This window comes from Dermacentor albipictus, chromosome 6 (genome assembly GCF_038994185.2).
Source record: "Dermacentor albipictus isolate Rhodes 1998 colony chromosome 6, USDA_Dalb.pri_finalv2, whole genome shotgun sequence".
Lineage (NCBI taxonomy): Eukaryota > Metazoa > Arthropoda > Arachnida > Ixodida > Ixodidae > Dermacentor > Dermacentor albipictus.
In genome coordinates, this window is record NC_091826.1 from 62,309,667 (window position 1) to 62,337,528 (window position 27,862).

The window sequence follows — 27,862 nt, forward strand, 5'->3', positions numbered from 1 at the left end:
TAATGAGCAAAAGACGTGCAGCTATGCCCTCCTGCCTCCCTCGATGATCCAGGGATTTTACAAATTTTAATGTTCACAGGCTGGCGGCTATACATGTTAAAGAACCCCAAGCTATCAAAAGCAAGTCAAAGACCCCTGCTTGTGTCTGTCACAGTCTCACAGTCCCTGCATTGCTATCAGTCATCTGTCGATAGGTAAATTTGCTGTGGCATCAATCAATCTGTAAAATGAACTTGAGAGTGTGATGGAATCCTGTCGGCTCCCAATGGCACATCATGAAATAAAACATTGACACCGGCCACAAAAGATTTAGTAAGGTTAATGTTTAGGGTTTAAGACAAGGTTAATGTTTCGGCTCCCGCACCGGAACCTTGCTCACAGTTGAGACTAAAGGTGACAAAACAGTCGCTTAAGTATGTCGTATGATGTGTCCGAGACATCTGGCATACTCAGGTCGCAAATTTCCATTGTTTTGATTAAGAGTGTCCGTCATACTTTGAATTTAATGTGACCCTAGATAATTTTCTTTCGCAATCACACATGCCTGATCCCAGCTAATAGCTGATTTCATCATCAATTTTTAAAATGGCATGGTTTCCTTGCATATCATCGCATTGCACAAAAACGATGTGAATTCGCTATACACTGTCTCTTATGTGGCGTCAGTTCTTTAGAAACCCGCAAGGTGGAGAAAGTTTCATAAAAGGGAAAGAGCGATACAAACCTTAATTATAGTCTGTAGATGTTAGCGTGGCTTAGGGTTGGTAATATTGGTGAATGGTTAGTCGATTGAATGTGTCCCACAACACCATTAACCTTCATTGATGTACACATTTCATTAAAACGACTTAGTCGATTAGACCTGTTCGATGAATCGTTTTGTCGGAGTTTGACGGGAGTGGCGGGAGAGCTTTGAAATCGTACTGGAATGGCGGTGTACAATCAGTGACTGTGCGGCTGTGGTGGTAGAGCCAATGTTGACTGTTTTTCTAAGTTGCAAGTTATGCCGAGCTGAATGCTTTCCCACTCTTCCCCCACAGCGTACACACCACCATGTCTGAGGCTTGAAACGCCCTCGCAATTCAAGGCATACTATAACCACGCAGTTGATGATCGTCCATTGATGCCAGTCCCAGTCCACTAAAGACGCACGGCATTCGCACCGGTTCGGAGCATGTGTTTGACATAGCGACGGAGTTAATGTCTATATTCCAGCAAGTCCATAGCGTCTGAGAATTTATTCTCGCGTGCTGGTTGTGTGGCCAATCAAAGAAGGTGTTGGTTTCACCCAAATGTCCCAGCCGATTGACATTCATTTGCTGGGTAGAGAAGAGCATGTGTTTAAACATCCTAAACCAGTAATCCTCTTTTACCCTGCGCATATTGCAATTTCTTGCATATTTTAGTTGGACTTCACATTTTACATTTTCCTTATTGCTTTTTGATACTGCTGTACAGGGATTCACTAGTGCCATGTATCTTATGTAATTTGGTATTGTCATTTTAAACATGTATTGATTATCTTTTCAAAAGCCACTAGTGGCAACTATATTTAGTCTTTAACAAATTAAAGATTATTGTTATTTGTTTGGTGTGTTGGTAAACTGACTTGGAAATCATATTTAGCGCCAGCGAACCAGGACAGAAGGGAGACGACACCACAATGCGACACCAATTGCGGGGTCATCTCCTTTCTGTCCTTGTTCGCTGGCGCTAAATATGCTTTTAAAGATTACACTTTATCAAACGTTTATACGCCGGTGTTTCATCTTTGGTTCCACCTCTCAAACAATAAAATAAGGTCCGACAAAAGTAGATGACTGTGTTTCAACCTTTTTAAGGTGCCCAGCAAAAATTTCGTTTAATCTAGTAATTGATGAAACACCCTGCATCGAAAGTGATTAATCAATTGAAAACTAGAATGATGAATCATTAATCGAATAAAAAAAATAATCGACCATCCCTAGCCTGGCTGATTGCCTGGCTTGCTACTTCAAGTGCTGGGTGATAATTTTGGTATATGCGGTGATCATGTCAAAGCACTAGCGCCACATACACACACTGCCATGCACATACATGATAGAGCTATTTACAAAGTCTTGTTCAGGCCTGTGGACCTTAACAATTTGATCTACCTAACAGTAGCATGAAGGTACAAGGGAACTGAGTGATCCTCCACATCCTCCACCTTGCGGATTTCTGCAGCACTGACTGGCAACTTTTATAGAAACCTGCAAAGAACCGCACAGTAAGAGCGGTCAATGAGCAAACATGCCGATTTAATGGGACAACAGTGACGATGACAATGATAGCAGCAGGTGAGCGAGGAAGAAGTTTTTATACGTTCCCTACTCCGACATGAAGGGTTATTTCATGCCCCTAGCAAAGAGACAGTCTAGTTACACCATACAAAAACGATGGTGAAGTTCCAGTAGGCCAGAGAATGTGAAGTAAACCTTGCACTGGTGGCATTGTTCACTGGTTTGTTTAAGTTCGCCTTGTGATCGGTATTCAACAGGATCTGATCCCTGTCCTTGTTGTCTTACCGAATACACAGTTGTGCTTTGTTTCGTAGTGTCAATTCTGGTGCACACATGCAGTGGTGTTACACAACATTGCTCAATGTTGAACATCAGAAGCTGGTGCTTAGCATTCTGTGGTGATTGCTTGATCTTCCTTGAAACAATGTGAATGTCGTCAAGAGAAGTGCAGCATCGGCAAAGCACTCGACAAAATGGACACCTTGTTCTGTCTTTGCACTGCTTTGATATCCGGTCTCTGGTGCTTTGTTGTCCTTGCTTTACTGGATATCTGCACCAGTACTAGTAGTCTTAATGGTCGGACATTGGTTGGTTGTGCCATGTAGGATTCTTTCAGAGTTAAGCAGTTAGTTCTGACAGCGGGAGACGGGAGTAACCAGACGCTCTTCTATTGATTGTTGCTGATGATGTTGATTGCTCAATGACAATGGGCTTCCTGTTGTCAGTACCTGTACTGGCTGGAATTCATTTTGCTTCGGCTCCTGCATGTTCCTGACCTGAGTGATCATCAATACAATGAGTACAGGTTCCCTTGCCTGGACAGCATCGTGACTCTGCGGTGAAAATGAGGTCTTTGGGGGCTCCTGGCCTGTTCATCAGAGTCGTCGTCAGACTGCGTGTTGCTATTTTCAGCAGTTGCATGTCCTGCCCACTGTGCAAAGGCTCTTTCAATATCACTGTGGTTGCAAGAGCTGCTTCTAATTTCTGTTTCTTGTGCCTTTGACGTAGCCCTGTGTTCAAGGCGATGACAGTTGATAGCCATCTTCAATTCTGTTGTTCACGTCGATAACCATGTTACTGCAGGCTTTAGACATGGAAATTTCCTTTTCAGTGGGTGCTACAATCTCATTGAAGATTTCTATGTTTATGCCATTTATACTTGTACATTCCTCAATGTCGTCACGGCTTGAAACTTCTGTCTCAAAATCTATTACCTGTTCTGTTTTCTGCACTGCTTCAAAGTAGAAAAATAATAGAATGGCGATTTCACTTTCAGAGATCTGTGACACATCTTCACTGCTTTCACTCTGCCTCATCTCAATCTCAAGTCTGAGTTTAGATTTCAGCATAACCAATTTATCCCTGTAGTCTACCCGAGTAGTATATTCTTCATATATGTCATCATCAGAAGTGAGTACTTCGATCTTTTCATCTAAGAAGTAAAGCCTCTCAGGAAGCATTTCAAGCCGGCTGCTCATGAGGTGCATGAAGCATTGTGGCTTCAGAGAGGTTCACAGAGGTTCAGAAGCCCTTCACAGAGCTTCATGAGGCTTACCGTCGTTCTGATAAGTGCCTTATCCATGATCAGCTCGGCCTTCTCGTCTGTTGGTGGATGAATGAGGGCAGTCGATTTCGTTGACTCCGCTGTTCCTGGCGAATCCATGCGTGGACTCGTTGCGAGTCGGTCCTGGGGGCTGTTCTGTCGTTGATTAATACAGCTCCCGGGTTTCAGACAACCACGAAGGATCACATAAGAGGAGCGGTCGGTGAGCAAACATGGCGTTATAATGGAAGAACTGTGATGATGATGGTAGCAGGTGAACGAGGAAGAATTTTCTACAGCAACATTCAGTGCTCCTGTGGTTTGAGTTATCGAATAATTTAGCGTCTCTCAGCGCAATCTGCTAGTCTTAGGGTTAGCTTGGAAAGCAGAGCAACCGCCCTTGAAGAGTGTTGGTCCTGGGTTTCATTCCCACACCAGGACACATTTTTCTTCAACTGCAAAACTTTCTTTCCGAGACAGCCAGAGGGGCTTCTTTTGTACTTTCGTGCTGCTGTTGGGTGGATGATGATATTCCCTTTCATTCCCTTTTCATAGCATTGCTGAGCCTCTGGTTAAGCTGAGATGGCGGTTTGGTGAGTAGGTTTCATATTTGTCTTTAGTTTGCTGCAACTCTGTCCAGTTCTGTGGAGCCTGTGGCCAGGGCCCATTTTCTTGGGAGAGATAGAACGTCCTACTGATGCCATGAAGAAACTGCATCTTGCAGAACTTGAATCCCTGATATATTCCTTGCATTCTCAAACAAGACTCAACTCCAAGCTTTTCCTTGACTCGATAAAGTGGAGAACAGCACTACCCCTCGACTGAAGGTGACGCTTCTTTTCAGCAACCGTACTCGCTTATTCCTTTGAGAGGCGTTGCTTGAGAAAAATGCCTTCTTTCCAGTGCATTTGCATAGCCACCGATAGTGCTTGGCCACAGAATTAGCACTCGTCAGTGGCTGTGGACTGTCATTGAAGCACAATGAAGTTAGTGTTTCGTTTTAACATTACTAGAGGGAACTGTAGTGTTGTGATCTTCAACTACCACGGGAATGACAGGTAGTTCAAATCATTGTTCTTATGTTTTCTTTTTCTGAAGAAACAGCATGAAGGTGACACAGAGGACAAAAGGCAAGTGCAATAATGCACTGAAATTGGGCTTCATTGTGTCTGCTACCTGCCGTCCGTGTCCCATCTTTGTACTGTTTCTTCAGAATGAACTATGTACCAACCAGCCCAAGTGAACATGATTCTGAACATTCCTTGTGGCTCCGGACGTTTTTGTGGCATTATATATTATGCTTTATCTTTCAAACTTTCCATGCTATTGTAGTTTTCTAAATGCATGAAGGCAACAAGTTTCTGCACAAAGGCATAATAACTTCAAATAGTTCCATTTGTAACTCAACATGTTGAAAATGATTTGCAAGTTCACAAAGCTGTTTGAAGCTAAAGGGATGGAGTTTGGGCAAATCCGTGTATTAACTGTCGCTCCCAACCTGGCTCAACTGCCATACCTGTAGCTGCTGTAGACACTATAGCTCCAGAGTTCCCTCTAGTAATTTTTGTAGAAAACTCTACTGGACTGACCACTACAGGTGAAAATCGATGCTAATGTCCACTTCCTTCAGTCAAGTTGGAGCGTGGAACATAAAAGTATTCTTGAATACGTAGGTTCGTCTTTCTCTCTAGCAAGGCACTGAAAAGCCTTATCACTTGCCTTATCGCAGTCACGCTTGATGCAAGTATGCGGCCTGTTCTAACAAGGTCTTCTCCCTTCTCGTCAACAAGGGATGGGGCGGTGCTGAAGGCCAAGCTAACCCAGCGGGTGTCCAGCACCGAATAGCATGACTTTGTGAAACAGAAAACACATTTTATTTGTCTAACCTTGGGTAACACATGGTCTACACAAGGCATAAGACAAGCACAATTGTGATTTCTTTTGCACGTAAGCATTACGCATTTAATTTTTTCTACCACATACAAGGCAGCAAGCTGTCCCAGGCATCTTCTTACCAACATCTTTTCGTTTACCTTACACCAGGCCTCTCCTGCTTTTATCAAATCACTGCTGCCTGCGCGAAAGCCTGAAGAACATTAGGGTATTTACACTGCAACCTCTGTCATCGTCCCTCTAATGTTCGCAAGTTATCCTAGCTAACTTTCGTCCGCCCACAAAATACCTAATCTGTTTGGTCCCCTTCTACTCATTATCAAATTATAACATGCTTGAAACAGTTCAGAACGGAGCTGCCCATTACATTTCCAGGAACTATGACAGTCATTCAAGTGGGACTCAGCTTAAACTCTGTCATTCCTTTCAACTGATGTCCATTCGCCATCCAATTTCTTCCCTGTGCCTGTTTCACAAGTACGTCTACAGCAATAAAATATCCTCGTGACGTCTTGAATACATGTAATGCCGGCTACATAATCACCTCAGCTTCATGCGCATCTTTGGTAACACGTACACTTTTAATAGATGCACACTTCCACAAGCCATCCACATGCGGAAATGATCTTCCCAATAATATCACCTCTGATAATAACCTGAATACATTTTGCCACAAGCTTCAGGTACATTTTTTGCGATAGCGCTGCAACATGGTGTTGTTAAAATTTTTGCTCTGTTTATTTCACTATGTGTTGTGTTTTCTTCATTTGCAGTGGTATATCATTCTAGTGCTTATTGCACGCACATATTCTGTTGTTTCGTGTTCTGCAATTCATTTTGTTTTGTTGCATTTTCTTGTTTACTTGCTTTGTAACCCTCTTCCTTACTAGTTTGCTTGTGCTTTTATCGTAATAACTAAACCCTCCTTAGTCAATTCCCTTTGAGCCTGTAAGGTATTATTAAATAAACAACTAAGTATATTATTGAATGTGTAAATAAATAAATAAGTAAATGTTGAGGCAGTAGTAACAAATATCCAAAATTTATTTAGCCAACTTATTTCACTGGAGTGGTTCTCTGAAAAAGTTCGTTTAGTACAAGGACTGTCCGATAAATATCTGGACTGGTGTAATGTCTGAGGCATCATGAATGGTAATTTGATTATTATTTGTATATTAGCAATGGGTAAAGATAAGTGCAAGTCACCAGCGATTGGAGTGCTGAAATTGTGATAGACGACACTGTAGCTGAGAATAAGCGCACAGCAAGTGGCACCAGATTATTCTTGCTCCTCGCACTTGAGGGTTGTTCAGCAAAGGGTTATGGCGTGGGTTTGTATTTGACAAACGTGAGATTAGAAGATTGCGATATAAATTTTTGATGGTTGAAATGCTGTTGCAGATAACTACAGGCTAAGCATGGACGGAGCCGAGCACTCTTGACTGTCTTCCCGTTCTTGCACATCAGTTTCGCATATCGCAATTTCACCGCTTTGGTCGCATGTCACCCTTTTTTCGTTGCCAATACACTGTTGTTTTCGCACTATCCTGTACCGCTATGACATTTTCGGCCAATCTGTCTGCAAGTGTGTGTTGCAGCAGCGTAGAATTATATGGAGCATGATCCACGAACCGTTAGAGTGCCACCCAAATAATTTATTCTTCCTTGTAACAGTTCTGGTGGATCACAATACATATAATGAACATGGATATGATGAACTATTGGGTAGAGCGAAGTAAATATGAAATGTTTCCTGCTAATATCACCATGTAGATTATATACTTGTAGGGAATATTAGCTATAGTGAAGGCATTTTCATGTTGAATGCAACTTCTACATAACGAGGTTCATAGCTGACAGAATCAAGCTGAGCAAAGTTGGGAGTGTAGGTTTGCTGTAGCAATGCAACTTCACAACTCGAGAGTTGCAGTATTGATGGTTGTGTTGGACGCTGGGCTCGTGTGCTGCAGAATGGCACGTTTGGGGGGACGCTTCTGCTTGTTTCTTGCAAGTGGCCTTTCGTGCCTCTCGAAAAATTAACGTGTGAGTGCACTTTGCATTTGAACTGTCATGCACAGTACTCTTTTGGCCCCAAAACAAATTAAGCATAATTTATGCTACTCTCTTTCTCACATTTGTTTTCGCCAACTGTCGTCGTGGTTATCCTTGATGAATTTTCAATGAGGTTACACCCGGAAAGCATTGGTGAATATGCTGCACGGTGCCGCCCGAACACCCTTGACAGTTGACAGTTAATTCCACTGGGTTTTGAATATTTACTTCATCAGACATTTTACCTCCTGTGTTGTCTTTCCCAGTGCATTCTTGAGTAATGCAACATGTCAGAAAAGGCTGGGCCCAAGAAATGCTATGCTAATTACTAATTACTGTGTTCGACACGCACTTTGAAATACTGGCTTGACTCCATACCTTTCGGGCAGACGTTATTGGCACAAAATCCAGAGGTTCACTGAACGACCCACATATTAATTCTTGAGGTTAGCATCGTGAAATAAAGACTTGATACAAGCGTAAGGAAGATGAACGCAGTGCTGGAACTAGTAATATACTTCAGAAGGGTAAAGAAGGTAAGGTAAGGCGCTATTCCATTCTTGAGGCAAGCAGCTCGAAAATGTAAGACTTGATACCCCACTAAGCTGCGAACTCATCAAGCCGTCGTGCATGTGGTTTCAAAACATGCAGTGCATATGCGAGGAATAACTCCAAGCAACAAGCGAGAAATGCAAAGGAATGGTTGACGAGAAGAATTGGAGGAACTGAGAGGCTTAACTTTTTTAGTAACAGCCTTATGAAGCCGCCAGACAATGTAGTCAAAGAAATCATGAGGGAAATTAAGTGCTTAGTTTATTGAATAGTATAAGTAATAAGGAAAAGTGAAAAGAAAGTGAAAGAATAGACAACTTGCCGCTGGTAGGAGCTAAACTCGCAACGTCCACATGACACGTGCGGTGCTCTACCAATTGATTGATGGTAGCTGCTTCCATAGCTCAAATATTAAAGAAAGTGGATGGTAGGACATATGGTTGTCCTCTTGTCAATTTTCTCTAATATTTGTTCAGGGTATGTGAATATCTGAAAGTTTTGTATAATGATTAGAATTCACTATTCACTATTCACATTCACTATTCGTAAATATGAATATTTCTGCTAGTTTTCAAATGTTTCGTACCATGAGATGTGCTCAGATAAACATAAAATTGGAGTGAAAGTATGGTAATTAGACAGAAAGCATGAGAACTTGTTTATTGAAGCGTGTTCGCTTAGGAAAACCACACTTTATTGCCTATAGCACAATTTTTCACTCTCTCTGATGAGTTCTCTGCGTGCAGCAAAAAAAGAACTGCCTGTTTGTTTCTAGTGCTCCATTTGCATTTTTAATAAACAAAGCTTCATAACGTGCTATGCAATGACAAACTATCTAACGTTAAGAATGCTAGGACCCGAAGGTTGTCTTACATTGTGAAAACGGCTGTTCATTATTTGAAAAGTATTTAAAAAATATTCAATTTGGTTTGCTTCCGGCACTACTCAATTTGTGTTCGATTCAGTCTCAAAACTCGTTATTTGCACACCGCTAATAACACTTGTGCTAAACCTAGCCCTGGGAGTGTTAGTCAGTACCACTCGTGGTCATGGCAGTGCCTGTGAAACATGCACCACCATGTAATGGTTAAATCATACGCAGGACGGTTAATCTTACAGTGAAGACGTCAGTATGGTGAGCAAGACATGAAGATGATGAAAGAGTAAGTGGTGCCACTTGGCATAGAAATAGAAGGCAGGAATTTAAGGCAAACATATTTATTTCAGACTCTGTATATGGTACAACATGCCCTACAGGCATACGAACAACAGCTGTACAAATAAATACAGACTTTGCAAAGATTCTCCTCACAGCTATGTACAGGTCAAAGTATAATAACATATGCTGCTGTCTTTAGATAATAATGCTGTCTGTCAGTCTGTAGACATTTATTTGGTTATTGTGGCAAACGCCACACACTCACTCTCTCCTGGCATTGGTGAACATTTCACATTTCAGGACTAGGTTCACCGGTATCACTTTTTTGAATAGCTCTTTACAACAATGCAAATCACATTACCCACAGCGCCCACCATAAACTGTGCCAATTTCAAAATCCGTAAATGGAAAACAGTAATTCAAATGTTACATGCTTTCAAACAAAAACCTTCTGGAAACTCACTGCAACAGTGCTGTAGAAAAACTGTGGGAGAACAGACAAGATAGTGTGACTGTTCAAAATCATGATCTACAGGTTTGTGCATGGCTTGGTCCGAGTCTCCTAAATATATTCTAGAAAGAAATATGTATTTTTCGTTAATTAACCGTGTGTATTTGGATGTGTTTCGACCAAGAATGTACATAAATGCAGCACGTTTTGGTTTGCAAGAGCCAAGGATATTGTGACTCATCTCCAACAGGTTCACAAATGATATAGAAGCCATATACCATGGGGAACACTGGAGATAATACTACAAGCCACAGTCGAGCCATTGCATCTGCCTTGCGTTGCAGACCAAGACTTCATGCTTATGGGCTTGTTTTGCTTGCATCGTTGTTTTGCTCGCGTCGCACTGTTTCTTGTCATACCCTGGTATGAATTACTCATTGTTTTCTCACTGCTGCAAGATAGCATCACAGCCTGTCTTTGAACATTGTTCTTCACGATTTTACATGGCCATGTTACAGACAAGGCAGTCTCAAGGTGGCACTATCAGTCGTCAGGAAATTTCCAAGCATGCTTTTTACTCCTTTATGGTTAATGCCATTACGCTTGTGACAGCAGTGAATTCTTTGTGTCTATAAATCTGTTGGTTGACTTTGTTTCAAAATCCCGTGTTTGAGCATTTCCAGTGCTTGCTTTCAAAAAAAAGAAAGCACCGTAACTAGCTGGCACAAGTCACATGTTCTTAACACATTTCAGATTTTGAGATAACAGCGTGTGCTTTCGTTGTATAGTAGCATTCCAGATGCACAGCTGACATTCAAAACTAACTGCGTCAAACTTCAAGTTTTAGCAAACCTTTGACTGGTCTGCAACACTGTGTGTGCGTGTGCCACTTGGTACACTTCCAGTGAAAACAATGCCAATATGTGACGCATAAAGAGTGGCACATACATTTTCATATGCTGAGACAGGACACAGAAGAAAAGGAAAGAGAGACGTACATGTGAACAGATTTTTTGTCTGTCCTATCCTGCTTCTATCTTCACTTTAAGCTTTGATTGATCAACTGAAGAGTCGCTTGCAATTGAGCATGGCCTTAGCTCAGCCTCATAGGTAGGACTACCTAGTGCAGTTGTCCATGCCCTTGCCTAGAACACTCAAGCACCGTGCTGCAAACAAAATGAAAGGGTAATACCAAAGCAGCTCCAGTACTATGCCGTAGTACTATGCAGTACTATGTTTAGGACACCACGCTGAAGACGATGTGACTTATGGGGTCCATGGCCACTGCTGGCAAAGAGCATTGACCTTCAAACCAAGCAGTAAAACAACAACATAGTAGCTTTCTTCACCTCTCTGCTCAAGTGCCCTGGGCAAGAGCAGGGACGTATGTACCACTCCCGCGTGCCGGCGGACCATGCAACGCCCACTGTTTCCATGGGAGTCATGCCCTGAGATAAAGAAGTGTTTGTTCCTCACAATGAAGCACATCACATGTGTTCCACACTTGGTGCACAGTTTCGAGGAGGGCGCGGAGGAGTCGACAACGGGCACTAGCTGTGCCCTGACGTGGCGTAGAGTTCATTGTCCACCATTCCAGTGTGCATCGTCCCCCTGACGATCTCCGCCCCCAGCGGATGGTCCACATAAACATTGTCTCCTTCCACGACGTGAGGTGCGAGCGACACCAGCGGGGCCACGGCACCGACTAAAGACATGGCTACCGAGGGGTGGTAGTCTTCGTCCTCGTCTGGAGGTGGTATAGGAGGAAGGTCGCGTAGCTTGACGCCGCTTGGCGGTGCAGGTTTGTTCGACAACTCCTCACTGTTGTTCGGAGAGAGAAAAGTTTACAAGTCTGAGACGTGCAGTTAATGTTGCTACACTCTATGATATTCAAATGAACCAGTGCATACTATGCTAATTCATTACCTATGAAGTCCTGTTGATGTGGTTGCAAGAGAAAGTAAAAGGAAAAGAAAGAGTCATTGTCAGTGTTATTTACTTACAAGGCGTGGCTGCTCATGGCATAATATTCACTATATAACTTTGTTTTTATAGTGAATATAGAGATATGTAGCACTCCACCATTTCTCATGGTCTTATTGTTTCTAAAGAGGTGTGCTGCACCATCTTGTTTATGCTGGAAAGGGCTATAAGATAGAAAGAGAGGGAGAATAGAATGCAACACCTTTTTGTGCACATTCTTTTAATTCTTGGATTTGCAGCACGAACAGCCTGTCTTTAAGGAATTACAATCTCTCACTCATGCATCTTTCAGTAGCTGCACACATGACTGTTTCTATGCTGCCTAGCTTGAACGTTTCCAAATTCTTAATGCGAGTAGCATTCTTGGCATTGTCAGACCAGCTTACTTTCAGGCTATCAAGCTATTCCAACCTAAATCCAACTTGGGTCACTGGTATTTATTTGCGATTTGCATGTGCAGCTCTTGAATGAACCTCTTTGACGCCAACTTGAGTGGCTGGATAACTCTGTATGTTCTGCTCTTCATAATACCCATCATAACATATAAAACATAACTCCAATTACACATCCATGATGAAATAGATTTCTAATAACGGGTACAAAGCGTACATAGAGCAATAAACTCTCATTTAGGCGTACATTAAATTAATTTCCACCTCTAAAGAATGCTATTCTCATACTTGGATAGTCATGATAGACGAGATCTGCTCAGATTTTTTGACAAGTCAGAAGCTGCTGCACAAATGCTCTCCTCAGCATTCACATAATTTGTGTGATGTGGGGAATGCATGGCATACATTCCTGACACCTTCCAGTGTTTGACTGCATGTCAAGCTTTACAGGTAGAAGGGCTGAAATCCAGGACGGTTGGTACATAGTTGAAGGAAAAAACCAGTAAAAAAACACAAAGGACAACACCGATTCTAATAAAGCTCAGTTGATAGTCCAGTCGTTGGGGTGTGAACCTCTCCTCTTGTCCTTTGTGTTTTTTTACTGGTTTTTTCCTTCAAGTATTTACAGGTAGTTTCTGCGAGTGGAGTTGCCATATTCTTCGCCCTCTCTCTCAGCATGCAGGGCATTGTATTTTACATGATGTTTTCATTCATTCATACATATAAGCCCACCTTCATCTATCCATACCTCTGCATTCTCGCTTACGCCTTTTTTCCCTTCCCCTTTTCCACCTTTTCTCCCTGATGAATTTTCATATGTCAACCACACATTAAACAGTTCTGGTATGGTCATCGAGGCTGTCTATTTACTCACTCATTCCTTCATTCTCTCACTCGATCGATCAATCAATCAATCAATCTCAAGCTGCCAGTTTTGTGTTGTGTTGGCACATCTGGACTCTATGCGTCTGTTGGGTTTTTTCCAAGATCATCCAGCAGCTTTCCATAATTTTTTTTAGAATTCTTAACACTTTCTACACCTTTAGGCATCTTTGCACTTGGCATCGCTTTCTTGGCTGGGGCTCTGAATGGTGCGCTCATTCAAACACTTGTCTCTCACTTGAAGAACAATGTCTGCACCATAATTTATTAAATTAATGCAAGATGTTCTCATCAATGATGAGGATCAGGTTCTCATGAAATATAAATTTAACATCTTCAACAAGCTAACAGTGCCACCTTCCAAAGCAGCATCCATGGATATTTTAGGTACAGAGTGCATTCCCAACTGAAAAGTATTGAATTTGAAATATAAGTTATCTGGGCGTGGAAACTTGCCACCTATTTTGGTCTATCATATGATATGCCGTGTAACTTATCTTGACTTCTTTTGAGACTACCGCCTGCTTGTTAGTCCCACTACACCTGGCCAGGCTGCTATATAATATGTACCATTGTTTTGCATATCAGCAACGCAGTGCTCAGTAGCACGTGCTGCTGCTTTAGAAACAGTGTATGGTTATCACTGCACCATAAAACAGAGGTTGGTTATACAGTTTCAGAAACCTGAATTTGCTTACACCAGAACAACATGAGCTTTATAACAACCTGGTTTGTTGCTAGCGAGATGCTGTAGTATAAGGACGATAAAACAGAAGTTTGGGTGAGTTTGTTTTGCATGGAAAGATGACAACACAGGACATGGTGCATTTAGTGCTTTCCAAATAATGAAGTAGTTGGAAGTAAAGGATTGTGTCTGTTGTGTCTTCTGCATTTTCATCCAAACAATTTGCAATCGTTAAAAAGAAGCAACTGTGTAGGAGATTTAGCAGTTGTGCAGCTGAACATATTGCACAAGGTGTACAGTACGGTCCACTTGCAAAGGGAACACCTTCCTAGTTCTCCAGTGTTGATTGGAAATAACATTTCAGATAAAAGCCTGCAAAATAATCATTTACCAGAAGGTGCTTGTCTAATGTGCTTCACATCAGCCATTTTTTCCTTAAAAAGCTAAAAGGGAAAAGTTATATGCAATTCACTTCTAGTTAGCTGTTCCCTTTCACAGCAGACCATAGAGTGCCTCAAGGCTGCTAAATACCAAAATCAAGCTATGCAAGATCAAGCAAAATCAAGCTAGCTAGCTGTTCAAGCTAGCTGAAAGGCTTTGTCGCATGCTACCACTGCATGTCACAGTGTACTGTACAAGCAAAGACTTTTCTCTTGGAGTCTCGCAAGACCAGCAGGCTGACTCACCTTTGCTCCTTGATGAGCCGCGATTTCCTCTTCTGATCAAAATCAACTTTGGCATACAGTGCTGGTGATGACTCATGTTCGTCCTGATTTTCGTCTCCCGTGGATGGCAGCTCCGTGTGGACGACAGTGACACCCGCACTGGGCGTCGGGCCCGTCGTGATGGACGTGACTCCACCGAAAGAGAGCCTGCGATGCTTGGAAGCCAAGGCGATCTCTTCGTAGATGTTCTCTTTCGACGAGAGGGAGCTCTTGCGGCTTGGCGTCAGGCTCTTGCGGCGATCTGCGCTTCCTTCAGCCTTGAGGCTCGCCCTGTGGCCGCCACTGGTGAGGTGGTTGTTGTTGTGCGCAGCGGTGGTCGAGCCATTTTGCTGCGCCGTCTTCAGCGGTATCTCCATGTAGAAGTCCTCGTTTTGGTAGATGGTTCCGCTACTGTCCGTGTACGAGATGTTGGCACTTCCATTGTTGGCTGTCAGGCCAGCGCTGGCCACTTTTGCTGGTTGACTCTTGGCCCTTGAAAAGTACTTCTTCCTGCGAGTTGAAAAATGGGCACATCAGTGCAGTGTTTCGTGTAGGCTTCCTGCTGGTGCACTACAATGCTGAACTTGCATATCTGACCTTATAAATTTTATCCGGCTTTATTTGATGGTGCTTTCATCTTTGGCTTCCTTGTTTTAACTAAGCATTACGCGAGTTGTGTGTGAGAGATCTCCACCCTTTAAGTGCTGTACGAATGATTATGGCTGTATTATAGATTTAGTCTTCACTTGTGTAGTAACCTGATAGGACTGACAGTATCAGTCAATGAAATGAAGATGCAATGAACGCGTGCAAATGAAACTTGGACATAATTCATACGCACGACAATCAACACATAACATGTTTTCGTATAAAGGTGCAGTTAGTTTTCTGTAAGGACATTAGACATTGTAAAGGACACTGAAGTTCTAACCAAGCACACTATTATGTTGCCCTGGCTCCAAAATATTCCGACTTTGCGTTTCTGATTTATATTTTTCGGTTTGCACTTGTTTCACTTAAGCACTAAAAAAAAGCATGAATCATTTAATTGTATTGCATCACCATTCCATGCCTCGTGATCATGAACAAAAAAATAAAACTAGTGTTTTCTTACCCGGAATCTTATACATTATGCTATTTTTTTCATCAAAACTGCCAGATATACAGGGTGTGCGAGTGACATGACATGCTAGTCTGTGCGTGCTGGTGCATGCTGCTACGCACACAAGGACATTCAAATTAGACAAGGGTTCACAGGGAGACGGAGACTCGAAGTGATGTACAGTGGTAGAACAAGGTATATGTCGATTTTGAGAAGATGCTGACCTGAAAGCACTAAAAGAAAAACTGACACAAACACGCCAGTTTGCGGAACAAAGTAATGTTGCTAGACCCAACGTTTTGGCTGGGGGACTTGCCTGCATCAGGGCGCCCAGACAAAGACCAAGTGCCCTTGTCAAAACGTTATTTCCAGAGACATATATCTGTTGCACAACCACTTTTGATTTCATAAGGGCATTGAAAGACGACAGAACTGTACAGAAGAAAGCGGTAACTAGCTGCTGGCTGAACTTTTTAAAGACTGACACAGTATGCATAGCCTTCTAGCACTTTGCCTTCTTCACCTTTGCAATGGCATGGTTTGCTGCATTCAAATATGACTCAGCTTTTCGCTACACTTACTTTTTGAGTATGAGAAGGATGCACATAGAAAGCAGGAAGAGGAACACAATGGCGATGATAGCTGCCACCATGCCTGAAAAAGAAAAATAGTGTGAACATTACTGTTGGTTCATCTGTGCACATAATCCTCGTAATACATCGGCTTAGCTGTATGAGGTTTATATTTGTGGTTGCACAAGGTTGTTGTGAGCTTTTGTATTCTGTAACTGGCCCCTTGGGTAACACATAAGGTCACCAAGCACCACGTATAGCCAACAGACACTGGATCCGAAAAGAGAAATCATCATCATTAGCCTATTTTTATGTCTACTGCACGGCAAAGTCCTCTCCCTGCGATCTCCAATTACTCCTGTCCTGCGCCAATTGATTCCATCTTGTGCCTGCAAATTTTCTAATTCCCCCCCCCCCCCCCCCAAGTTCTCTGCCATCCTCGACTGCGCTTTCCTTCACTTGGCGCCCATTCTTTAACTCCAGTGGTCCATCAGTTATCCATCCTGTGCATCACATGGCCTGCCCAGCTCCATTCTTTTTCACTTAATGTCAATTGGAATATCGGCTATCCCTGTTTGCTCTCTGATCCACACCACTCTCCTCCTGTCTCTTAACGTTACGCTTAAAATTTTTCGTTCCATCGCTCTTTGCGTGGTCCTTAACTTGTTCTTGAGCTTCTTTGTCAACCTCCAAGTTTATGCCCCATATGTTAGCGCTGGTAGAATGCAGTGATTGTGCACCTTTGTTTTCAGTGATAGTGGTAAGCTCCCACCCAGGATCTGGCAATGCCTGCTGTATGCACTTCGAACCATATTTTGTTCTGTAAATTTCCTTCTCGTGATAAAGGTCCCCTGTGAGTAATTGACCTAGATAAATGTGCTCCTTTACAGATACCAGAGGCTGACTGGCGATCCTGAACTCTTGTTCCCTTGCCAGGCTATTGAACATTACTCTTAACTTTAACTTAACTGAACTCTTACACTTTCTCTGTGAAAGGGGTCCAAACCACTTTTTATCAAAGCGGAGAAAGGCGTTTGAAGTGAAAATAGGCTACTTCAGAAATACTTTGCCGAAGAAAGTACTTCAATGTGTTCAATATAAGTGGAGTTATTGGCAATCAAACATGGCCTCCACTGTGCTCCCGTTCTTTCTTCAATGCCTTGCACTGTGAAGGCTACGGCGCAGTGGGATGTACCCACAATGCCCTGCTTTCTAAATTTCACTGCGCAGTTCAAATTTCATTTTGGATGTTAACATAGACACCATGACTTACACCTTTGGTGCCTACAACGCGTTAAACATAAGCCAAACGCGGTTGTTCTCAGCAAGCTGCAGTGCACTCAGCCAGTGGACTCGTGGCGGCACCCTAGTGTTGCTGAACAGGAAAATGTCATCTGCAAACCGAAGGTGACTGAAATATTTGCAGCTGATCCTCAATCCTAAGCCTTCCCATTTTAATAGCTTGAATACTTCTTCCAAGCACGCAGTGAATAGCATTGGAGAGATTTTGTCTTCTTGCCAGACCCCTTTCTTTATATATAACTTTCTGCTTTTATTCTGGAGAACCAAGGTAGCTGTGGAATCTTTGTAGATATTTCCCAAGATATTACCATCTTGTTAACCTCCCTTCCTTTCCCCTTTCTCTCTCTCTCTCTCTCTCTCCCAAGATATTCAAGTATGCCTCCTGTACTCCTTGATTACGTAATGCTTCTATGACTGCTGGTATTTCTACTAAATCAAATGCCTTTTCATAATCCATGAAAGCCTTACAGAGAGATTGATTGTACTCTGCAGATTTCTCGATTACCTGATTGATGACATGGATGTGATCCATTGTAGAATATCACTTCCTGAAGCTAGCCTGATTTCTTGGTTGACTGAAGTCAAGTGTTGCCCTTATTCTATTGGAACTTATCTTGGTGAATACTTTATGCAATACTGAAAGCAAGCTAATGGGCCCATAAATTTTCAATTCTTTAATGTCTCCATTCTTGTGGATTAGTTTAATGTTGGCATTCTTCCGAAAAGAGAGATAGACCAAGATAGAACAAATAGCTCTTTGTTCCAAGAAGAGCTTAGGAGAAATGAACTTCTCTTGCTTCAATAAATCACCGTATTGAAGGGTTGTGTTAGTGTTAACCATCGTATTCTTTTTAATGGGAAAGTAATGAAAGTAGAACAATGGGACAGTTTGCCGCCAGTGGAAGTTGAGCTCGCAACTCAACTTGCACTGGTGGTGACGTGTGGTGCCCTACCAATCAAGCTGCAGTAGCAGCTGTTTGTTTTTGTAATTACTGCAACACATTAAAGCTGCATTTATACTTATAAGGGCATATTTGGGAATTGTACCCGAACATAGCCAAATAGCTGGGTAACTATGTGTCACTAAGCATTCAGCTTCTTCGGAATATGATTTGCAGAGACTTTATCTTGGTCTTGAGTGAAGTCTGGAACTTTGTCAGTTCAGCATAGCTGCTGTGTTGCCTGATTTAACCATCCACGTCCGCAGCTGTCGGCAAACAGGCTTTCTGAAATAATACTAGAACGTCTTAACAGTTGTAGCAGTGCCCCAAGGTAAGGTTGGTCCCTCCCCACTCATTCACACTAGTAGTAGTATCTGTGTTCATTGTGTTTCACCGTTCAGCAGCTGTTTTAGATGAGCCATTCATGACCTGAATGTGAAATTGTATGCACCTCAGAGCAATACCAGGCATGATGTGGCTTCATACTCACCGGTGAGTGTTGAGCTTGTGTCGGTGGATGCTCCTGGTAGCTCCTTCTTGAGTTTTTGCCTCATTTGTCCTGAATCAAAAGAAAATGATGATGATTTGGGATTTTTATGGCGCAGCAGCCGTGCAGACTATAATGCGCCAAACACATGTTTTTCGGATTAGCTTATTTCTTCAAATGTTGCAAAATTGCGTAAATGGCCAAGTAAAAATATAAAACCTGAAATGTGCTATAGTTCTTGTAGAATTCCCGTGGCTTTTAAAAAGTTAAAAGTATCTTCATATGGCACGAGTGGTTCATCACTCAATAAAAACATGGGATTGCCTCCATTTTTCTAAGCCAGGACATGTTATTAAAAAGTGTAGCGCGGTTAAAATTTCACCGCAATGTTGGCATGTTGGTTGTTGTTTGTTATTCATTAAGTAACTATGTGTCAGCCTTGTGTGACCAATTCTCAAAAGAAAATCATCAAAAGAAAAGAAGGAAGATATTTGAAACTGAGCTAATTATTATAATACATATACATCTGCCTTTCAAAGTTGTTACCCACCCTTCTTGATCTATTTATTGTATGTATGGTTGATGAACCTTGTGTAGAAGGTGTATAGCTACTCACCCCCTGTGTGTTCTGCAATAGTACTGTATTTTTTTTACTATAAGTCATGGTTTCTTTCTGTGATTTTCATTGCTGCATCTAACACAGTGGTGCAATTTATATGCGGAATTTTATGCATAATTTGTAGAAGCAGCCTAATAGGCCAGCGATCTTAGGGATTCTGTTTCTGTGAAAATGGTAGTGGCTGGCTTCAAGAATGCTTAGTTCTGGGTGAATGCGCCTGAAACTGACGCCAGTGAAAGTGAACTAAGTCATGATGAGCCAGAGGACAAGGGAGATATGCTAGTGCTACCTAAAGTAAGTCATCAGTAGTTGAGCGATTCTGAAGACGAGGAATTGGATGTGTTTGGTGGCCTAGACCAGCAATAAGAGTCATAGTAAAGTCAGCTGCTATTGTGATTCCATTGCAATGGAATGTCAATAACCTGCATTCTTCACAACTACGAGACGCTCTCGGATAGCGTCGATCCACGCTTTTTCTTACATTGCGTGCAGCATATGGGTAACAACCGATGTCCGCAAGCAACCACTGCTGCTATATTGCACACAGGCGGTTATATTGCAGTAGAAATGCAGTTTCTTGTCTATGGCAGGTAGTGCCGACCATTGAAAAGGGTGCAGCTTACACAAAGATGTGATTTATACTCAAACTGTTTCATGCAAAAGATTGTTTATAGGAGGGAATGACTTGTCGAAGGGTGTGACTCATAGTCTGGGAAATAGGGCAATTTCTCTAACAGCACTACAGGCTGAGTTACAGGAGATTTGTCCACTCATTTGCATGGTATGTACCTCAAATATTTGAGCCTCTCTGAACTTTCCGAAAAACAGCTTCTAATGCTTCAAGCTAAGGTCTGTTCCGTGTGATGTCTTTCAGCCGTTTTATGTTGTCAAGCTATGTCAGTGTTTATCTTAATGTTTAGTTTCTAGCACTGAATTAGGGTCTTGAGTTCTGAGGCCTCATGTAGAAGTGCTTGACTGTTCAGTGTATGTTCTGCACCTAGGTATATAGTGAGCACAGCACACCTGTATGTTATGCACTCTGCAAACAATTAATGATGCACTATTCCTGAAACTTTTTTTTTCTTACAAATGCAGCTTCTGGTACTTACGTATAAGGCACCACAGAGATGCGAAGCATTATGTTTCCACGCTGAGCTTTCTCTTCTCTCTATCATAATGGTTTTTTGCAATTATTCCATATATACACCTGCATCTGCTTTTGTTTATCTTGGTTAAACTCTTTTTATTGCATACATGTGTCATCTTTTGAGTTTAGTACAAATATAACACCAGCTGACAGACAAAAGTACAAGTGTCTCTTTTTTTTTCTCTCTAACATAATATAGTTGTATTTGATCAATTGATTGATTGATCACTGGGTCAATAAACAAGTAAATAAATAATAAATAAATAAACATCTGCTTTTCCTTATTTTAATTACTCTGTTATTAAACTTTCAAAAGTGCATTACAGATAGCACACAAGCAAAGGAACAAGGGCCACAAACAATGTGCCAAGTTTGTTGCACTCAATTGTTTCTTTTATACCTCTGTCCTGTTCGTAGCACACTTTTGTAAGTTTGATATGAATTACCAACTCATCCAAGTTCATACCCTATTAAACTCAGTTGTCTTTTCTTTATTAATTTCATTGGTGGGTCTTCAGTTGAGTTTTATAAACGTACAATGCTTTAGATGAGAGACAAAATGTATGTCTTTGTCTAGAGCTCAACTCATAAATGCAAGCTCACAGGTGAAATGAGTTTCTGTGGTAAACAAAGCTCGTGGTGCGACTCACTGAGGATGCACGAGGCCTGTGGCGTGCTCCACATCCCGTCCTCTTGGCATATGATGGTAGTTGGGCCACCTTGCCTTTCGTATCCCAGGTGGCAGTTGAGCTCCGCCAGGTCCCCGTAATTTGTGGACACATTGAGCAGCGTGTACGTTCCACCGTCTACTTCGAATGCTGGCACATCACAGGTGACGGCTGCAAGAGAAAATTTCAGACTGCGTTTATTATCATTATCACCGAAACAAGTACTGGGAAACTGGACCTTGAGGGCACCAGCTTTTGCTGTTGATTTATTTATTTTGCATACTTTCAAGGCTCACTGTCACTGCAGAATGGAGTGGGGCAAGAACACCAGAAAGCTTAGTCCAGTAGGGACATTAGCAAGTGTCATGGCGTACACTGGTTTTGAAGTTGTCCGTGATGAGAGCATTTGAGGAAAGTTGGGAAAGTAGTGAGTCTAGTGGTGATTCACGCATGAATTTTGTGGATTTGTTACATGCTAACACTGACGAAAGTTTACTGATGATACCATTCGACTGGTTCCTACTGCGCTCTCACTCAGTTTTCTGTGATGCAGAGTCCTCTCAAGACGAGCCAGAAAGCCTGCCCCAGCCGAATGTGCTAGCTGTACCCAGAGCAATCAGAATAGCCACGCGATTGAATTTCTGTCGAATCTCGGCTGCACTTTCGGGTTGAAGGTGGGAGCACCTTTGAGCACTGCGAGCTGGAGCGTGGCGCTCTGAATGAAACTGGCAAATGTGCTCCGAGCCCTCACTTTCAACCAACTGAATGCAGGCAGTACTGCGGGATCGCTCTAGAGCACTCGAAGTCGATCAGTTGATCGCATGTACCATAAATGTGAGTAAGGAGTTTGCTGAGATTGGTACAATGCGCGATTTCGACATGGTAGTTCTGTTGCTTCCATCAACTGCAAGCCTCAAAAGCATATAAAACGGGAAAATTGGTGGCAGCACTATTAAAACATGTCTTGCAGCAGCTGGGTGGTCTGTAGATGTCACTCGTTGTGGTTACTGCGACTCCATTCCGCACAGCACTGCTGCCTCCAGAGTAGCCCACAAAATCTACCTTGTTACTTGCCATGTGCACAATCAATATGTGCTGACACTTTCTAAATCAAGAAAGGTCTTTCAAAGTACAGCCTAACCTCGATGAATACCGATAACGAAGTAAATCTAAAATGATGGTTGCTAGCGTCAGCGTGTTGCAAATACATGCTTGAATATCATGCATAACAAAGATATTTTCATTCTAGATGTGTCTGTTGTAACGAGGTTCCACGGTATTTTGTTAATACTAGCAGCAGTAAATTCCTTGCACAAGGATATCTATATTTCACTGACAATAAATTGTGAAAAAGCAAAACTGCTTGTAAAAGTGTGCTTGTGAAGTGCAAGAATGTGTAAATATGTTTATATGCTGCTGCTCTCAAGCGCAGCACAAATCGCTTCATGTTGAATAAGGTATATGAAACACTAATTCACTGCGCATGCATGATTGTAGAAATGCGCTCTTTAGCTGAATCTGGTACGATCAATACTTGATTGTTGGGGAAACAACAAGATCAGCAAGTGACTGTACCCTGATGAGCCACATACTTATCATCACTGCTGACGGTTGCCAAATGATGCATCGCATGTGCCTTTTGGGCCATTAAGTACTCAATTTTCCATACAGTTGAACTTTAGTATAACATACATGGGGCTAACAAATTATCAGATTTAACAAAGTTCATTTAAAGTGTTTCTTGCCGATGTATGCATATAAAGAATGTATGTTGTAACGCTTGCGAAAGAGAAGGAAGAAGCGCACAGGAGAGACCAAGAGAAGAGAAGAGAGGGCATGACCAATGATGAAGGATATCCTATCCTATCCTATCAATAATGTCTGATTAAACTGTATGTTACATTTTGGCGCAGTCACAGTTTTCAACCATGTGTATGTCATTCACCATCGCCTGACATGAAGATTGTCGTCTGCTGGTGAGGAACTACCAGGAAGGTGGAGACAATGCCGTCGAGTTACCTGAAAAGGTCAGTACACCAGACTTCTTGGCCTTCTTAGCCGATAGAGCTAATTCAGCACTTGAATATCTCGAATCTGTCGGTTCATTCAAAGGGAAGATGTGTGTGACTGACTTCCAATGCTGGATTGACAGTTCGAGCAGCCAAACTGTAGTTAAAAGTGAAACTCAAGCTGCCAGCCACCTAATACAACACCTTTTGAAAAATCAGCAACAGCAAGTGCAGTGACAGCAAGTGCTTCTGAATATATTGTCATCAACAATCCGATCAACAAAGCAGATGGTGCAAGAACTTATCAAGCCAGAACCTTTTGATGGTACATCGTCAAGCGCGAAACGTGGCTTCACTTTTATGAATATGCATGCTCGCAGAACAATTGGACCACGGACTGTGACTGCATCTATAATATGCGCCATTTCCTTCTAGGAAATGCGAAGAAGTGGTTCGAGTTGTGCATACCGATCAACGCAGATGTAACATGAGTTGAATGGTGAGCTAGCTTTCTCCGAGCCGTCGCTTTGAATTGCATTGAACGCTGGGAAACGCCATTGCATTCAAGCACCAAGAAGGACCTGTCATCAACTACTCCTACGAGAAACGTTTGCTTTTGCAACGCACCGACCTCGACCTGCGGGAATCATCAATCATAGCACTGGTTATTCTTGGAATGACAAAGAATATCAGCGTCTAATCATGAAAAGACAATCTGCAACAGTAGATCAACTCCTACAGTCACTGAAAAACGTTCCTGATGACTTTTTACTAGCCAATGACCAAGAGAGTAACACCAGTAGCCGAAGCTATACCATTGCATCCCCGGAAGACCAGGCGTCCTATGGCCGTAGCGATACAGTGAGTTATGTTGAAATTCACTCAACCAAAGAGATCACTTGGCAGCTGGGGCAAGCAAACGATCTAGTTGTTTCTCAAAGCCCTTTGAGTTGAACACCGATGCTTCCCATTATGGTACTTACACTGTATTATACCAGCGGGACGAGAGTGAGCATCCGAAGAGACAGCTCAAAGCGATCGGCTATTACTCATACACATTCACCAAGCAGAAGTTCACTACCCAGCGACGGAAAAAGAACCATTCGCAGTAGTAATGGCCTTTTGTTATTTCAGGACATATCTGGAAGGCAAGCACTTCAGCCTATTCACCGACGACCAAGCACTGACATACATTCTTAATCTCTCGCAATCTGAAGAAAGATTGGCCAGGTGGGTGAGCAAAATACAGCAGTTCGCTTTCGATGTCGCTCACAGGCTAGGAGAAAAATTGCCAGATGCAGACGCCTTGTAAAGACTGCTGATTTGGAACCAAGATGACAAGTATGTCACCCATATGTTGTGGGATAACACAGAAGAGATGATTCTAAGGAATGGTAAGCTGCACGTGCCTACAATGAGCATGGAAAAAATGTTAAGACTGTATCATGATTCTCTGGAAACCATTGGTCGCAATGGTTTTTGGAGGATGTACTGGAAGGTTAAACAGAGATTTCACTGGAGTACGATGAAACAGACCTGTGGAAGCACCATGGTTATACCAAAACTCTGAGCAAAGTCATTTGAGACTATACACATTGACTTCGCTGAGCTCAGAAAAAAGGGGGAGGGAGTACGAACTATGCAAGCTTTTCTACTGGCCATTGATGAGTGCACACGCAAGGTGGCATACAAGCCTGGAAAACAAGATTCCAACAGTGTTATCTCGCTGCTTAACCGAGATATGTTCAAACACAAAAGTAATCATCGCTGATAATGGTCCAGCTTTTAGAAGAGATCGCTTGAACCGATAGGTTGACGAGAGGAACATAGAGGTTCATTTTGCAGCACCGTACCATCCAGAAGCAAATCGATTCGCTGAGAGAGCGACACGAGATGACAAATGGTTCACTGTGCTTTACCCGGGATTTCCAGGCGGTTGGAAGTGTGCCCTGGAAGCAACTGTGAACAACCATGATCACTCACACGTGGCCGACTTAGGATGCACATCGTACTTTGTGTACCATGGTAAATCGGCATGGCTTCCTGCAGACCACCTGTTGGGAACCATGAAGCTGTTGGTGCTGCTGGAATGAAGGAAATCTGACGACTAATGCACAAGGTAGAAGACCGCCATGAAAAGAAATTACGACTGCCAACATTCAGTGAGATCCCCGGACATACAAGTGCTTGTTACGAGCACTTGTACTTACGAGCACTTACGAGCAAGATTACGTGCTTGTTCGGAGGGGTCTGCAAGGATCAAAGGCTCCTTTTACAGCACCCTACAAGGATGTGAGGTCTGCCCACCAGCAAGGCATTTTAAAGACTCTCTGCTACAGTAAACTGCAAAATGTTATTGAGGCAACATCTGTAAACAATGCGGTACCATATCAACCCAGGAGGGTTGACGACAGAGAGGAGGCCTGTGTAATGCTCGTAAAAGAGGAGGAAGAAGCGCATAGAAGAGACTAAGAGGAAGAAGAGGGAGCCAGATTTATTGCGCCTGATAAGATAGAATGTTACATATGTTTATAATGAATATCGGATGTAGCAAAATTGTTTTAATGTGAGATGTGATGCAAAGGGGAGTTGAGAACCTCATTTCAGGGCCTATGCACTACAGAAGATTTTGATGCAACGTTATAAGCAACAACTTTAGAAGACTATATGATATACTTCCTCTTGGTTTTGGCATGAAGAGTCTGAAATTTCAGCTACTCAGTGTGTAGGCTACTTTGTGTGGTCATTCAGAGGTCAGGCAAGAGCAAAAATTGAGCTTGAACACACAAACAAATGCCGGCGAGATATTCTTTGCTTTTCACTTGCGGCATATTTCAATAGGCCACGCTTTGACCTGCTCTGTCTGCAGTGTAACGTTCCCTATGTTTTGTTTCTCGACATGAGGCCAAGGAACCAACGCAAGGTTGCATTAGCAGGTGTAATGAAAAAAAAAAGCTTGTGTGCCTACATTTAGGTGCATGTTAAAGAAACCCACGGGGTCAGAATTCACCTGAGGCCCTTCCCACATGCATTGCTTGCAGCATAACTGCTTTAGCCCCTCTCCCTATATAAAAATTAAAATGTGAGGTTTAACATCTGAAAGCAACCCACACAGAGATGTCTTAGTGGCAAGATTGGGATTAATTTTGAACACCTTGGCTTTTTTAGCATGCACCTAAATCTAAGCACACGAGCATTCTTGTATTTAATTATTTATTCATTTAATTATTTGTTTATGTATTTATTTATGTATGCATTCTTGTATACTTGCCCCATCGAAATGCAGCCATGGAAGAGGACATCCACTGACTACCACAGTATCTCTTTGTATATCGCCAGCCGCTGCCAGTTGCTTTGGAGAAAACATCATAAAAGGGTTTTGTATGGGCCACTAGATCGGTGCACGAATGATAACATACTGAACAAAAGAGAGCAGTCACGTGGTGACCAATGTAATGTGGTTCCGTTATCTGCGGAGACAGTTCGAATCACTACGTCTGAAATAGAGAGGTGTACACTGACGCTGACAGTGTGGCTGCTGTCCTCCCCATCGGGCGTCCTCAAGGCAGGTGCGGGTGTCGTTGCCCTCCAGCATGTAGCCAGGGTCGCAGGTGTAGATGAGCTGGCTGCCTTGCACGGTGCGGCCATTGCTGGTGCCTCGCACTGCCACTTTCCCGTTGTCTAGGGGACCCAGGGAGGGGCATGCGGCCTCTGCATAGGGCACAGGGAAAATGTAACGGGGCTTTAATCAGGCAGCAGCACTTGGCTCTGCGACAACTGAAAAGAATGCCGCAGACCGTACACATTGCATTTGAGCGTGTACAGAGTTGCACACATTTACTAGCTAGCCAGGAATTCAGGCAAAAAAAATGTATATGAAGTATATTAATTTAATCGGCCAAAAAGGTGAGTACGAAACCTCTAACCACTTGATTGATTATGGGGCTCATAATTAAGCAGGTTTTGCCAGCAACAGAGGCAGAAATTCGTGTGGGCTGGTGTCCTGCTTTTATCAACACTGAACGATTATTCTTAGTATGCATCACAAGTAACTTGCATTGATGGAAAGACTTGCAGCATACAGGAATAGAGCATACTTTAGTAACTTTAGTATTATTAATGGTGAATGATGCTCAAGGTGCAAGTGCAATTATTTACATATTGTCAGTGCAACCAACCCTGCCATATGAGGCCTTAATAAACCATTATAATTGTCAGAGTGAGGTTGATTCTTATGTGATGTGACGTTATGTGATATATATATATATATATATATATATATAGAGGGAGAGAGAGAGAGAGAGTGAGTGAATGAGTGATGAGTCAGATCGTGTGCCTAGAGTTACTGTATATGCTACCACAGGCAACGTTACTAGATTATTTTCAGTTGTAAAACTCCGCCGCGGCACCTGACCCCTTTCTGTCGCGCCCGCGGGGCGGCGCGCGCGACGCTGTCGG

At 42.6% G+C, this 27,862-nt stretch overlaps 1 protein-coding gene across 1 annotated transcript in view; it reads right to left on the reverse strand.

The window, feature by feature from the left end:
• Positions 1 to 9,503: 9,503 nt before the first annotated feature.
• The window catches only part of LOC135896584 (complement component receptor 1-like protein), a 148,328-nt gene continuing 129,969 nt past the window's right edge, over positions 9,504 to 27,862 (reverse strand). Inside the window, exons 7-12 of the mRNA XM_065425040.2 lie at positions 26,927 to 27,115; positions 21,378 to 21,566; positions 18,965 to 19,033; positions 16,241 to 16,313; positions 14,540 to 15,067; positions 9,504 to 11,732 (exon numbers count right to left, since the gene is read on the reverse strand). Of these exons, the coding sequence (XP_065281112.2) occupies positions 11,462 to 11,732; positions 14,540 to 15,067; positions 16,241 to 16,313; positions 18,965 to 19,033; positions 21,378 to 21,566; positions 26,927 to 27,115 (1,319 nt within the window). The 3' untranslated portion in view covers positions 9,504 to 11,461. The remainder of the gene's footprint in view (positions 11,733 to 14,539; positions 15,068 to 16,240; positions 16,314 to 18,964; positions 19,034 to 21,377; positions 21,567 to 26,926; positions 27,116 to 27,862) is intronic.